Genomic DNA, 14716 nt, shown 5'->3' with positions numbered 1-14716 from the left:
ACCTATTAAAAAATAAATAAAAAAAGATAGTGATTCTTAGAGGCACAAGAGTAAAATAGGAACCAGAAGAATGCCAGGAATAAGTGTTATACATTGGGAACACTAAGGGGTTGTGGCACCTGGCATTAAAAACATAAATATAACCATAGCTACCCTTGACAAGAGTCCATAAAATTACCCATTTCTGCTTTTAGAATAGTCTTCCCCAATTTTCAGTGTTTTGTATGGGATTTGAAATGTCTCTGCAACCATCATTTATGATAATTTGATAAATGAGTCTCTCTCAGGATAAAGAGGTCTTGGAGTTTGATTAAATCAGACAGCTTCTTTCAATCAGAGTAAGAATATGTATTTCTATCTTTATTCTATTTCCCATCCCTTTAATTTTCTTTCCTGCCATTTTGCCTAAAAATGCAGGACTGTACCCACTGTAGTCAATATTTGTGACTTCCATCACAGATGCCCCTGTCTCTGAGCCCCATAAACTCTCACTTGAGGTGTTATGGAAAAGGGACAGGGAGCCCTCCCAGACTCTCTCTCATGGGCTGCTTTCTGCAATGTACAGCTCCAGGACATGGAGAATGACAGGAACTGAACAAGTGTCTGGCTCAGAGGATGTCCTGGAGCTGGCAGCCTTCTGCCTGGAGCCTGCCAGGTGTGTTCACTATAGGACGTGAAATAAAACGATGAGGACATGCAACTCTCTAAGGTAAAAAAGAGGGAAGTTTATTTTCTGACTCTAACATTTATAGATTTCCAAAAGTGACAGTGGATTGGAGGATGACAGTGCTACATCTCCAGTGACACTGGACAAACCAACAGTCTATCAAATGTTTCTCCTCCATAAAAGAATGCAAAACAACAAGTTTCTACATAAAGTGCGTGAGAAAGTTCGTTACAAGAATGTGAACGATCAAGATTCAAGAAGATACAAAAATGTAATCAGAAGACTTAGAAAAACTTGAAAAAACAGGGCAACAGGTGTGGGAGGTCAGGTATAACTGAAATGACTGCTGGATGGGATGGGAACCAAACAAACTTATTTCCATGCTTGGAGCATCCCCAAACCCACTTCTCCAGGTGCCACCCTTGCAGTAAAACAGAAGCCTGAGCAGGGGAAGGCCCTGCTGGGTGTGTAGGGGACCAGGCTAAAGCATCCCGGCGGGTTTGATGACACTCACTTCTGGACGAGCCCTGTGGGTCTGTGAGCCTCTTGGGGGTCACACTCAGCTCTGCGCTCTGAGGCCGGTCTGCAGCAGCACTGACACATCTCAGAGCCCCCACCTCGGCAGCCACAGCCACCCCAGGGCGGCTGCAGGAGTGAATTCCAACAGAACCAAGCAGAGAGTCCGCACTGCTGCGCCTTGGGAGCCAGGGCCGAATTCCCTGGGAATTCGGGGAGAGAGCAGAGCCTCGCAGTAGGGCTGTGGGTCAGTGCCCGGCCCCAGCAGCAGCAGCTCCAGCAGCAGCAGCAGCTCCAGCAGCATCCCCGCCGAGCAGCCCCTCACGGCCCGGGCCGGGTCCCGCGGCGGGGGCGGCGCCAGCGCGGGGCGGGCCCGGCACAGCCCGGCCGGAGCCGCCGCGGGAGCAGCGAGCCCCGGAGCGCCATGGCCGAGAGATGCGACGTGGTCGTGGTCGGGGGCGGCATCTCAGGTGGGTGCGGGGACGGCGGGGATGGCGGGGAGGGAATGGGGCAGAGCGGCGGGGGATGCGCGACCCCCGCCCGGCCCGAGCGCATCCCCCCGGCTCGGTACAACCGGCCGGGCACAGCCCCATCGGTCGGTGCCGTATGGTGCAGGCAGTGTTTTATTATTATAAACTATTAATAATGTCAATTGTTGTGTTATTTTCTCATATTTTTATTTATTTTTATATAATTTTTATTTTATAATTTACTTTATCTTTGGTTTTATTATTACCCATTTGTATTTATTATTATTTTATTCGATTCATCATTATTACTTTTTATTCTTATTTATTTTACTATTAATTTTTCTATTATAATTCCACTATTATTTATTTATTATATTTATAATAGATAATTTATTATTCCTTATATTTTACTTATATAATAAAATAATTTTTATTATAATTTTTATTATAATTTATGTCCATTTTATGGATATAAACTAGAATTTATATAAACGATAAATTTTTATAGTTTATATAAATTTTTTATTATAGTTTATATCCATTACCGTTCATTTTTGCTACTATTGTTCATTTAAATAAATTTTTAAATTCAATTTTATTATATATATTTACATTTTATTTTTCTGGTTCTTCCACTGTCCAGTCCTGGCATCCCCTGAACCTGTGCAATTTTTTTCCAGTACCCCTGGATCTTTTGGACAAGCCAGGCTGGAAGCACTCAGCATCCATTGCACCCAGTTCCAGGGGTGTTAGGTAGAGGCCCATGTGATTAATTTGAATCCTTGGCTGCCTTTTGTTCAGCGCAGGTAGAGGCATAAAGGAAAAATTCCTGAAATCAGCAGGGTGGATACGAAGTTTCTAGCTCCCCTTTCAGCACAGGTATGGGTTTGAGAGCATGAGCAGCCTGGCAGAATGGACAGGCAGCACTGGGGCCCTGGAGCCTTCTTGCACTGGAGTGACAATCAGCTGTTTTTAACCCAGCCTGGGCCAGAAAACCTCTGTGCCTGCCCACAGTGAATCTCTCCCCTGAGCATTTTGTTCTGAGATGCATGTGCCAAACAAATTGTGCATGGGCAGTAGATTTTTTTCCCCTGTGCCTTTGGCATATCAACAGTTGGATTTTGGCCCCTTAGCATAGGGAGGTATGGAGTGATAGCTCCTGTCCCATTGGTGATCTCCTCAGAGCATGAGGAGTGTGCTCACATGCACAGATCCAGCAGTATCTCCTGCCAAACCACAAACAATTACTTGAGATCTGTTACTAAATGTGATTTTGTCCATCTGTTTTTCATATGGCTTTTAATTTCCACTATTTACTTCTGTAAAATTCTAGGTGTCTGTTTAACCATCATGTTAGGGTGTGTAGCATGCAATTTGAATGATATACAAAATGCAGAGAAAAAATCATAAGCATTATTTCCTAAGAATGATTCTCTGATAACAAACTGCTGAATAATGTTTGAATGTTTCAAGTATGTTTATACAAACAGCAAAACATTTACCAGTGCTTTTCTATAAAGCACAGTGGATTCTGAACTCAGTGCTGTGGCTAATTTTTAACTTACACCGTGTGTCACAGTGAAACTCAATTAAAGTAATTAGCCTGTGGTAAATATCTGTTCATGCCTTGTAAACAAAAAACATTTCCAGTAGCATGGTTTTGTGCAGCAGTAGTGCTGCATTCCCTCTGTTGAATGAGATGGAGTGAAAGAGTCAGTGTAACAGCTTTTAAACTACCCCTGTTATCTGTGGTTGCCATGGGAATATTTTCACGGCAAGCCTGCCCAGCCCACTCAGGTTTTTCTGGAGGAGCATCAGGACAGAGGAGCAGTGCTGAGCTCTGGTCAATCGTGTGCTTCACTCTTTGCCACCTGTGGACAGCAGCAAGTGGCAGGGGGAACAGTTTTCTATTTACTTCTCTTTACATTAAATAGCCACCAAAATGCTCCTGTTTGGTGCTGTAGCAACTTTTCTCCTCTCTTCCCACAAAGGCTGGAGAAATACACAGGCACAAAAATGGCTTTTGACTAAGTATCCCTCTTCATTCCCTTTCCTTTAGCTGTTGTGTGCAGCTCCTGCTCACTCTGATTCACTCTTGTCTGTCCATCATTGAACTTGCAGCCAGGTGATGGAACTGTGGTTTTAGATCTCCTTACCCTGATTTAAACCCCCTGCTAACATGCACAGCTGCTGCAGAGATCTCTGCTCCTGCCCACCAGAGAGTGAAGTGTTTGAATTTTAGAATAAGGCAGCCCTTGGAGGGCAGGGCTGTTGCTGCTCCACAATTCCTGTGTGTGTTCCTTCAGAAAGTCCCTGGATTTGAGCTGCCCGAGGCTCTTCTGACCCAGGCCCTGTGGCTGCTGCCTGTGCAAACAAACAGCAGAAGGCTCTTGTCACACTGAGGTGTGCTCGAGCCACCTGCCCCAGCCAAGCAGGGAATTGCAGAGCAAACAAAGACCTGCTGTGCCAGCAGGAGGATGCACACAAACAAGTGTCAGAGCTGCCTCTTGGCCATCTCCTCTCTGTTTATTTGTGCAGGTAAAGCAAGCTGTGCTTTTGCAGGCTCAGACCCTCCTTGGCAGCAGCTCTGCCTGTGTTTTTATCCAGATGTAATTAGTAGGGTTTAAAATATAAAGACTGAAATCCTGATCATGAAATAACAGTGCAGAGACCTTCACAATCCTGGCAGTCTCTGTTCTTTTACCTGAAGATGCCACTTCCTTTGCTGAATAATTTTTAGTGTCCTTTATTGCAGGTTTGATAAAAGGGAAGAATAAAACTAAGGAACAATTTAAATTTTCTGTAATGGAAACCTACTCAAAATTAGTCTTCATTTCTTTCAAGTCGAAGTAATGGTCTGTGGCTTTTCTGAAGATGTAGGTAATCTCTTGATAATATTGAGGATAATTAAGACCTTGGAGGAACAGGAGGATTTACTAAGGGTAGATTCTGTTTTATGGTTAAAACTTCAGCAAAAGCTTTTGCAAATTTTTTTGCAAATGGTGCAGATGAAAAAGAAATATTTCAAAAGAAAATTTCCCAGAGTCAAAAAGCATATATGAAAATGCTTAGCCACCCATTACATGCAGTATGCCTGGTACTAAAGAATATTTAGATCAGAAGCATAACAGACCCTCCTAGAGCTGGAATGTGCATTGTGACAGAGTCTTCTCTTTGCTTGGAGTCCTCACTTTTACTGTGAAGGGCTCCTCCAGCACAAGGGTCAAAACAACTATGAGAAAACTATAAAGTAACATAATCAAACTTGTTTATCTTCTAAATTGGGACACCAGTGGCTTCAAATAAAATCTTGAAATCTGCTCAGAGATTTTGTTTAAAGACTTTCTCCTTTTGTTTTCAAAAATGTCTTCTTGTCCCTGTTTTTGCTATTGGAACTGCATTCCTTGTTTTGTTTTCAAGTAAATGATCAGATTTTATCCTAATCTTATGCCAGTACTACTTAAGAAAATGCTTCTCTTAAATCTCTGGTGCATAGATTTTACAATCAAAGTGAGGTTAATTGAATTTTTTTTCCCTAAAGGTGAAGTCTTTTGTTAATTATAGTGTTATTTGAAGTATGCTTGGTGTTTTGCTGTTTACAAGCAACCTGCCATGTTCCTGTAAGCCTAGAACCAAAACATAGTGTAAGAGAAAGTAATTATATTGTTATGTTGGGTTTTAAAAACATTTCCATACCTATTCTTGCATTATTGAGGTGCCACTGTGCTCTCTACTCTTCTTAAGCCTCACTTTTAATTTGTGTGACAATTTAATATGCTGTATAATTACAGCAGCTCTCACTGCACCTGTGAACCACTGTCAAGCTGTTTTAAAAATAAAAATGAAAAAAAAAAAAAAAACAACCAAAAAAAAACCAGACCAGGTGTTTTGAGGGCTATTATCTGATGGTGTTCTATCTCTTTAAAAACAGACTGATGCAGAGGGCAAATTTGTGTTTTAAAAGAAATCTGGGACACGTAAGAAAACTATAGATGAAATACTTAATATTCAGTAGACACTGAATAGATACTGAGTAGATTCAGTTGTTTCTTTTTGCCCTCTGGTAGTAAATTACAATGTCTCAGTGTTCCTCCTCTGAAACGATGGTTTACCAAACAAGACTATGTTTTAGGAGAACATTACTAGTCTGGGAGTCCTGTGCTAGATGTCCATTTGGAAAACCCCACAAAACCAAACTGAGGGCATGGATGGAACAGCTTTTCATGAGGAGCCAGGTTGGATTTGTCAGTGGGAGGACTCTGACAAATAGAATGGCATCTCTCCATGGAATTTCGCCCTCTCTGGGATGCACTCTGGCAAAGGGAATCCAGGACATTTTCCTGTCAGCTGGCATGATGAAGCTCTTGGTTCACATTTTCAGTCACCTGTCTCTGTATCTGACAGCAGGAATTTATTCCTTTTTTACTCAGCCTCTCATGGTTGCAGCAGTATGAGCCAGTTAGAGGGAATCTGCATTTGACTTCTAGACATTTCACAGAAAAAAACTTGGCAATGCACAGTACACAGAAGAGAAAGCAGCTGCATAATGTTGTGAAATGGTTTGGTAGCCTAGGCAGCAGGGACAGCTCTTGTAATTCACTGTCTGAGACCTCCTAATTGGTCTGAGAGTTGATTTGATAAGAAGCTTTCCAGCCTACCTGCAGGAGCCATCGCATCTCACAGGGGTCAGGGTGATGCTTCATTAAGGAAAGGTTTTTCATTAGCTTATTTAGCCATTATGAAAGGGTGTTGTTAGGGAAAGTTAATTCAGTCTCTTCAGCAAAATGTGAGAACTACCATGGAAGGGGAAAAAAGGTAAGTTAGGATGGCAAAACTTTGGGAAAGGAATTGCTGTTATGTCTATTACAGGAAATATGTTAAGTATTAAGGGAAATAACTGGTAGGGAACCAAAGTTTATGTGCAGCAGTGGGTGTTAAAGTTACAAACTGGACAGTCCACAGGATTTTCTTATCTGTGCTACTGAATTGCCTAACGATTTTCAGGAGAGACTGAGAGCTCTTTGTAAGTGAATTCTGTGCATTGTTTGCTTGGACGACCACCTGCAGGGGTGCTTTTAGTTGGTGAGATGTGTCAGAGATTGGTCTAGCACTTGACTAGAACCTAATCACACTGGAGGTGGTGAGTGGTGTTAGTCTGCACTAGGGGGTTGGTTCAGATCAAGTGTGTGATGTTCTTTCTGCACTGTTTTTTCCCATAGACATTTTCAGCTGGTTGTCTTGGGAAACTTAGTTTCCCTGATCAAAGATAGTGACATGGAAAGAGTATTTTAATTTTGTGCTCTCCTTCCTTCCATGAAGACACAGTTAAAAATTATTTACTTGGTCATCTTTGGACCAGAGATGTGCACCTGTATCCTCTATGTCTATCCTCTCTGCATTCTCCTTTCCTACTTCTCTTTCTTTCATTTTCTTATAGCATCAAGTGGTTGCCAAAAGATCACATTCTGCCTTCTTATGAATCATGATTTGCTCATTTTACTCCTTGGCACCATCAAGTTCAGGAGTTATTTTAGAGAAATGCAGTTCATTGTGCTTCCCCTGCTGTGAGGAGTGATCAGTGTCAGTCTCCAGCACCATGTCAGACACCACAGTACCACAGCTCTGGGTTAAACACTGGTGCTGTGAGGAGCAGCCCCCTGCTCTGGCTCCATCCTGGAGTGCTCAGGCTGTCTAAGATGATCTCAGGAGTGTTGAGATGTTGAGTGTTGAGAGTTGACAAGGATGCTGTTGGCTACTGCAGGTACTCTTACTGGTGTGTGTATGTAGTCTCATCCAAAGCTGGAGAGAAGTGCCAAAAAGCTGTTTATTCATGTTTGCACTGCCTAGGCAGCCTGAGCAGTGTGGGCTCACACAGCCCTGACAGTCCCAGAGGCAAACTTCCAGGGCCGCTTGTATTATTGTAAACCAGCAGAGATTTCACTCTGTATTTACATATCTTACACAGCAGCTAATGTCAATGAATTAGGCCTTATGCTTAATTTAATCAATTCAGAAGGCTTTTCTTCTTCAGAAGTTATTATTCTGTGTGTAAACAATCTGGGGGATTTTGGCTCATTTCCCACTGCCACGGTTTCCTTCTCCATAACACAACTGACAACTGTAATTAAATAGTTATGTTATTTCATGATAAAAAGCCATGTTGTCTCTCTGCCCCTTCCCAAAAGAGGACTTGTTTGCCTTTGTGTTCTGTCTCTGTTCTGCAGCAGTTATTTCACAGAGGGCACTGATACAGCACTGAAGTTTATCATGCTTATAAAAGTTTACTGAGCAGGCTCCTAGATTATTGAAGACCTTCCTTTACTGACAATGTGTCATGATGTCCTTACAAACCACTCAGGGGTGATTCTAAAATCAGTCATCATTCATGAGGAATTTTAGTCATAAAACAGTTTAGGTTGTAAGGGACCTCTAAAGGCCATTCTTCCAATGACCATTCTTCCAAGGTTTTCTTCTATTCCAACTGCCCTGCTATGAGCTTCAGCTAGATCAGGTTGCTCAGAGCCCTGTCCAACCTGGCCTTGAATATTTCCACCACCTCTCCTGCCCAACCTGTTCCAGCTTTTCACCATCCTCAATGTAAGAAATTACTTTCTTTACATCTAATCTGAATCTACCCTCTTTTAGTCTAAAAATCATTATCCCTTGTCTTATTGTGACAGGCCCTACTAAGAATTTCATCCTCATCTTTCTGGTAAACCTCTTTAGGCACTGGGAGCTGTTCTATGGTCTTCCCAGAGCCCTCTCTTCTCCAGGCTGAGCAGCCCAAGTTCTCTCAGCCTTTCCTCTTAGAAAAAGTGTTCCATCCCTTGGATCATCTTCATGGGCCTCCTCTGCACCTGCTGTAATAGGTCCTTGTCTTTCTCATGGTGAGGACTCCAGGGCTTCAGCCAGGCTTTGGTTTCTTGAAGAAATTTCATTCATCTCATTAAAGTTTCAGTCATTTCATTTTTATATAGCCATTTTTGAACTTAACATGATTTTCCTTCTGGGCTGATAACCTATTTCATCCTTGTAAACTTATGTCAGATGTTATTATCATTGCTGCCTTGAAGGATGGTCAAGATGTGGTCATTCATCTCATCCACTGTATTTTTTTTCCCTTGTGGACTGATTTGTGTCTAAGGTTTATAGTTTTGTAATGCTGCATTATTCTTGTTTAACATTTTTTTGCTGTTTTCAGGGGTCAGTGAGATTGCACTACAGGCCATTGGTATTTAAACCATGAATGACTAACATTCTTCTAAATAACCCACCCATGCTCTTGTGTTTTGCACAACTTTCTTTGTCCTGTCAGTTTTCAGTTCAAACAGCTTGCTTTAAAGAAAAACCAGTATAAAGTCACTCAGAAAACTGTATTTTCTCCATAAACCATTATTAGATTTGGGGTGGAAGGGAAGAGAAAGAAGAAGGTCATCAGGATCTCATGTGGGGAGACCTTGAGTTCTGGATAAGTTAGTAATGAAAGAGGTGCTGAAAAGTTAGAGGTGCCTGTCAAGCCAGAGAGGAGTTGCATTGACCTAATCAAAAAACAGTGATAATATTATTTATGGGAAGAGCAGGTTTCTGATCCTGTGCCACCCACAGCCCCACAGGACTCAGCTGTGTGAGTTTTGTGGGCTCTTAACAGCATCAGGAGCAGCAGCAGTGGATGGAGAGCAAGGAACTGCCCAAGGAAATGATGGGCATTGGGATTTTGCAGGGGAGCTGTGTGTGATTGTGTAGCAGAAAGGAGAGCAAGGGATAGGATGGGGGAAAGCAAAGTGAAAACCATCCCTGGAAGAATGGGAGGTCTAGTCTAGAAAGTCTGAGACCTTGTGGGTTACTCCTAGTACATCCTAGTACTTTTGTACATCTGGCAATATAAATCACAGATGCATTAATTTTTGCCACTGAAGAGTCTGGCTGTGGCTCATTAGAGGCTTTGGCATCTTGCAAAGATTAAGTTATGGTGGTGACCTGGCTTCTTTTGGCACTTCATTTTTCAGATGTTTACAAAGTTCCCTGAAGTTTTGATTCATTTTAAAGCTGCTCATCTTACAGATATTACTTTGAACTGTTCAACTTTTTCATGCTTTTCAGTTCCACCCAGCTGGAAGTGAGGAGAGTGGGAGGAAAGATGCTCCTGTACCCTCCTGCCTTCCAGGCAGCTGCTCTTTATCTTGATGGTATAATTCACATATAAAACATTGAATTGAGTCTGTTCAGTTGACTGCACACAGCAGCAGCTGATCAAACAGCAGGTTCATGCTGTGCACCATGATTACCTGGATTACTAGGATAGCTTGAGTATAAACTGGGCTCATTTTTGCTTGAGTGATAAATCTGTGTTTGAGTGTATTAAATATTGAAGCAAGACACCTCTTTTGTTCCAATATGAATTAATTTTTTATGAGGTAGCTTGACCAGAGGCTGAATCAGTGAGTTGCGCTAAATAACAAGCACAAATGAGGAAAGGGTGTAAATGCATTTTTTGTCCACTTTGGATGACTATATTTTCTTTTATGTTTCATCATTTTTGCCCCTACACATTCTATCAGAATGGTACAATTCTAGTGGTAGCATTTTTTCTTTCATAGCAGTGATGTTTTTATGAACTGTTTGGCTCAAACTTCCTCCTGCCTGCACTTAGGATGGATGGATGGATGGATGGATGGATGGATGGATGGATGGATGGATGGATGGATGGATGGATGGACAGCACAAGTCATCTTATTTAGTGGCTCTCTTTTGGGCTTCTCTAGATGACATTCTCAGCCTTTGGTATATCAGCTGAAGAATGGTTTGGGCTTCCAGCAGGGCTCATCTTAATATTTTGGTTGCTCAAATAGAGAAAATGTTCACAAATCCTCGTAGGCTTTACTATTTAGCCTCTGTGTGTGTGCACACCTATTTGTATTTGTGGGCTGTGATGATGGTAGGAATTTCCAAAGAGTCTCTGGGGTGTGGCTGTTTGGAAGTGACACTGAGAGGTGCTCAGTATAAATCTGTAATTATTATGTGCTATTTGTGTGAAAATCATTAGCTGAAGATGAGTTAAAATGTGAAACAAAATGGGCAGCCATGGAATGAGGCCATGATGGGTCTGCTGGGCTTTGCTGTTGCCCAGCCTGGCCTAGGTGAACACCTGTGAGTCATTAGATACTGAGAAATCTTGGAAATTACATGTCAATCTTTAATGTCAAGATATGAGAATGATAGTCTGTTTATTTTTCAAGTTCACTTCTTCCAGTTGATTTTGTTTTTTGAGCATTTACTTTTCTCAGAGGACTAAAAAAAAAAAGAATTCTTTGCTTGAGAACAAGCAAGACTTGGCAAAACAGATAAGCATTTCTCTTCTGAGGCAACTGTTGCATAATTTTACAAAATTTTCCAGATGCAGCTCAGTCTTTTTTTTCCCACATTGCTGTGTATGGAAGGCAAAACTATTCTTCAGGGCAAATCTGACTGGCATTTTATTTGCTTGTAGATCTCTTCATAATAGTAATGCCTGAAATGATACCTTTAGGAAACTGCCTGTATAGACAGACCCTCAGCCAGTTCACTGTGCTCAGCTTTATTTGATCTGTTTGCTGTAGTACTTTCAGTTCTTTTCTTTTTTCCCCCCTCCATTGTGTCTGCTGTGTTTTGAGGCAGCCCAGATTGTAAACTAGCAGAAAGGGATGACCTAAGCTAAAGGAGGCCCTGGAACTGAGAGTGTGGATAATATCAGAGTATAAATGATAATTATATTATTCATATTATAATTAATATTAACTTTTTTGGTATATCCTGGAGCCATAACAAAGGACATGTAGAATGTGTTTGGGTTTGATTTTTTTACCTGACTGAAGCCCAGGAGAAGAATTCTGACATCCTTTAAAGTGTGAGGTGGCCATGGCTGTTCATGACAAGTCCTTTAAATGAAGAGAACGCAGTAAATGATTGATACTAGAAATCCTCAACCTTTGAAAATCTGGACTGCCCAGTTTTGTTAATATTTTGTCAATATGCAGTTTCAAGGGGAACTTCAGATGTAAAACTGAGGTGGAAATGAGAGAAGCCTTGGGCAGAACAGCTGTGCCTTCAGTGCTTCAGCCTGGGTAGCACTCAAAAGGTACCAAAGGTGTTGGGTTTCCACCCAAATGTCACAAATTGTCTTCATCCCATGCTTGGCAGGGCTTGAGCTTAACACCCCACAGCTTTGGTCATCTCACTCCTATCTGCCCAGGCTCTGTATCACTTAACCAGCTGCAATGCTTGGGACAAGCACAGGCTGAATGTTTGCAATTCTGGTTTTAGAAACTTAATATATGCTGCTCCATGCCCCATGAATGGTTCATCCATGAGCTCTTACATGGGGAAGAGATCACAGGAAGCTGGGACTAGAGTTTATGCTTCCATGAAGTCCCATTAACTCATGGGGATGCTCTTATTGACCTCGGTGACAAAATTACAGAATTAGAGCTCAGACAGAAAAACTCATTGCTTGTCTAGACAATGAAATGCCAACAGAAATAAATTATATTTGCTCATAGAGTGCTGTATCTTAGCCAGAAATGTTAGGTCTTTTGTACAAATATTTTAAGTAAATGTACATTTTAAGCAGATAGGTTGATAATGTCTCTTTTTGCTCCTTGGGGTTTCTGAAACTGTAATTTTGTTGTTTTCCTAAGCTCTGTAATGTTCTAGGTGAGTGATATTAATTTTAATGGCATTAATTGCAGCATGATGATACAGTTTAGGAAAGCAGAGTATCTCCCCGTGGCCAGAATACTTGGGTCAAAAAAGAGTTGCTGTGCTAGTTTTCACTGTACTGTTTAGACATGAAGGTAAGGCATGACTGAGAGTGACAATTTACATTGGCTCAGCTCTACCGTGGTTTTAGGTGCTGAACTATAATTTTTGAATTTTCTTTGGTAAGACTGAGTCAGATATCTAAATTACTATTGTTAAGATGGCCCAAATTAGAGAAGTTAAAAGGTTGCCTTCACACTGAAGGAACATTATTATCACAAGAGCAAAATTCCTTGACCTTTCAATAATGTGAGGAACCTTACAAAACAATCCTGTACCACCTTAACTCACCCTGACCCTGGGTTTTGCTTTTTTGTTGCTGTTGTTGTCTTGGTTTTTGTTTTATTTACAATCCATATCTATAATACCTTGCAGGCATTATTGTCTCAAGCCATTATTTCAATTAAAACATTTTGGCTGGCTGACGATGAGTGACAGAGCTAAAGATGACCAGTGCCAGGTTCAATCTCTCAGGGGTGGAGCAGTAATCAGATTGTGTCCATTAGGGCACAGACAAGACCAAGGCAGTTTCTATTAAATTGCAGTTTCTAGCACAGCAATGCAATGAGGAAGCTGTGGAGCACCAAGGAGAAACCCCACTGGTGCAAAATGGATGCTTGGCTGTGGGTGAGGTCTTCTCCCTGCTCCTGCCCTCCGTCCCTCCAGGGTCACAGTGACATGGAAGCTGTCGCTGTCACAGACACATTTTATGAAAAATACTTTTGACAGGATTTTTCTCCTGAGAAGCTGAGAGGCCTCAGAAATGAAATGTAAACAATGATTATCTGCTGCTGTGGAATGCAACTGGTGCATCTGTCATTGGTCCATATGAGTTGTTTCTACTTGGTGACCAGTCACAGGTCCAGCTGTGTTCGGACTCTGGTCAGTCGCAAGATTTTATTATCATTCCTTTTCTTTCTTTGCTGGCCTTCTGATGAAATCCTTCTATTCTTTTAGTGTAGTTTTAATACACACTATTAATATATATCATAAAATAATAAATCATCCTTCTGAAACATGGAGTCAAGATTCTCATCTCTTCCTTCATCCTGGGACCCTTGTGAATGCATCACTGTCACTGATGCTGATGGCACTGAATTACAGGATGTGGTGGAGACATTTCTTAGAAGGAGGTCAGAGAGCCCTGAGTATAAACAAGGAGAGTTTTTGTTTGAATTTTTGAGTAATTATGTCTAAGCAGCGGCAAAATGTGTTCTTCCACTAACTGATCTGATTTTTACATGCTTGAAACTTAATTCCTGATTGATGGAGTGTTTTCTCTCTTTCCCCCTCAATTTACCTCACCTGCTTGGGGCATGTTCCTCTCAGTTTCTTCTTACAGACTTCAGCTATGTTGACCACTAATGGTGGTGTTCTCCCCAAATGTCCTTCTGCAGCATTAACAGATGGATTTTGTTTCTTTGGGTACAGTGCAGCAGTTTTGGCCAAATTCATTTATTTGCTGTGTGTATTTTGCAAGTATTCCTGAGCATCAAAAGTGGTAGGTCAGGGATACTGTACAAAGACATCTAATAGTGAGGGAAGTTGTATTTCCCATGTGCTCCTACAGCAGTATCAGCTTCTATAATTTTTTGTAGATTTTGACAGATTTCCTGGTTTTTTTCCTTAACATTTTTGATACTTCAACTGGGGATTTTAAAATTTATTTATTTGGGTTTGTGTGGTTTTTTTCAGTTTTTTTTTTTTTTCTTTGAGACTCATCACTTAAATTAAGAAAAGAAGTGGCTTTGCTGGTCAAAATGAGACTTATATTAAAGATCAAGAAGAAGAATATGAAGATTACTAAAATAACAGGTTAAATGTGTTAAATAACAGCTTAAATGTTTTAAATATCCATGGAAATCTATGAATAATTGAATAATTCTGTTAAAAATACTTGAGTTCATCTACCTTAGACCCTGAACTGAAGTCTTACTTGTCTGTATATAATCAATTGCAGTGTTTCCTTTTTTTGCTGTCAGTCTTGCGAATCATTTCTGCATCCCCCAATTTCTCCATTAACCCCAGGGCAGAGGGCTGTGCTTGTTCTGCAAGCTGTTTTCCCATTTCCAAGGTGCATTTTTGGGCACATCCTGATGCTGAGCCTGGTGCAATGTTTGTTCACTGCTCTTCCAAGGCTGCTCTGCCCTCTGGCCCTGTGCAAAGCAGCATCTGCTACCTGACATCTCTGCAGGCTCAGTCATTTAGATGTGGCTGAACAGGTTGACAACCAGGATAAAAAAAATCCTTTGCAAACATATCTTTTGTG

General features: G+C 41.3%; 1 protein-coding gene across 1 annotated transcript in view; it reads left to right on the top strand.

The window, feature by feature from the left end:
• Positions 1–1561: 1561 nt before the first annotated feature.
• Positions 1562–14716, top strand: part of LOC131080475 (amine oxidase [flavin-containing] B-like) — a 54138-nt gene continuing 40983 nt past the window's right edge. The window contains exon 1 of the mRNA XM_058018753.1: positions 1562–1653. Within this exon, the coding sequence (XP_057874736.1) occupies positions 1608–1653 (46 nt within the window). The 5' untranslated portion in view covers positions 1562–1607. The remainder of the gene's footprint in view (positions 1654–14716) is intronic.

Source organism: Melospiza georgiana, chromosome 2, assembly GCF_028018845.1.
Source record: "Melospiza georgiana isolate bMelGeo1 chromosome 2, bMelGeo1.pri, whole genome shotgun sequence".
Classification (NCBI taxonomy): domain Eukaryota; kingdom Metazoa; phylum Chordata; class Aves; order Passeriformes; family Passerellidae; genus Melospiza; species Melospiza georgiana.
The sequence above is the reverse complement of the archived record's forward strand: the minus strand, read 5'-3'. Positions and strand labels throughout refer to the sequence as shown.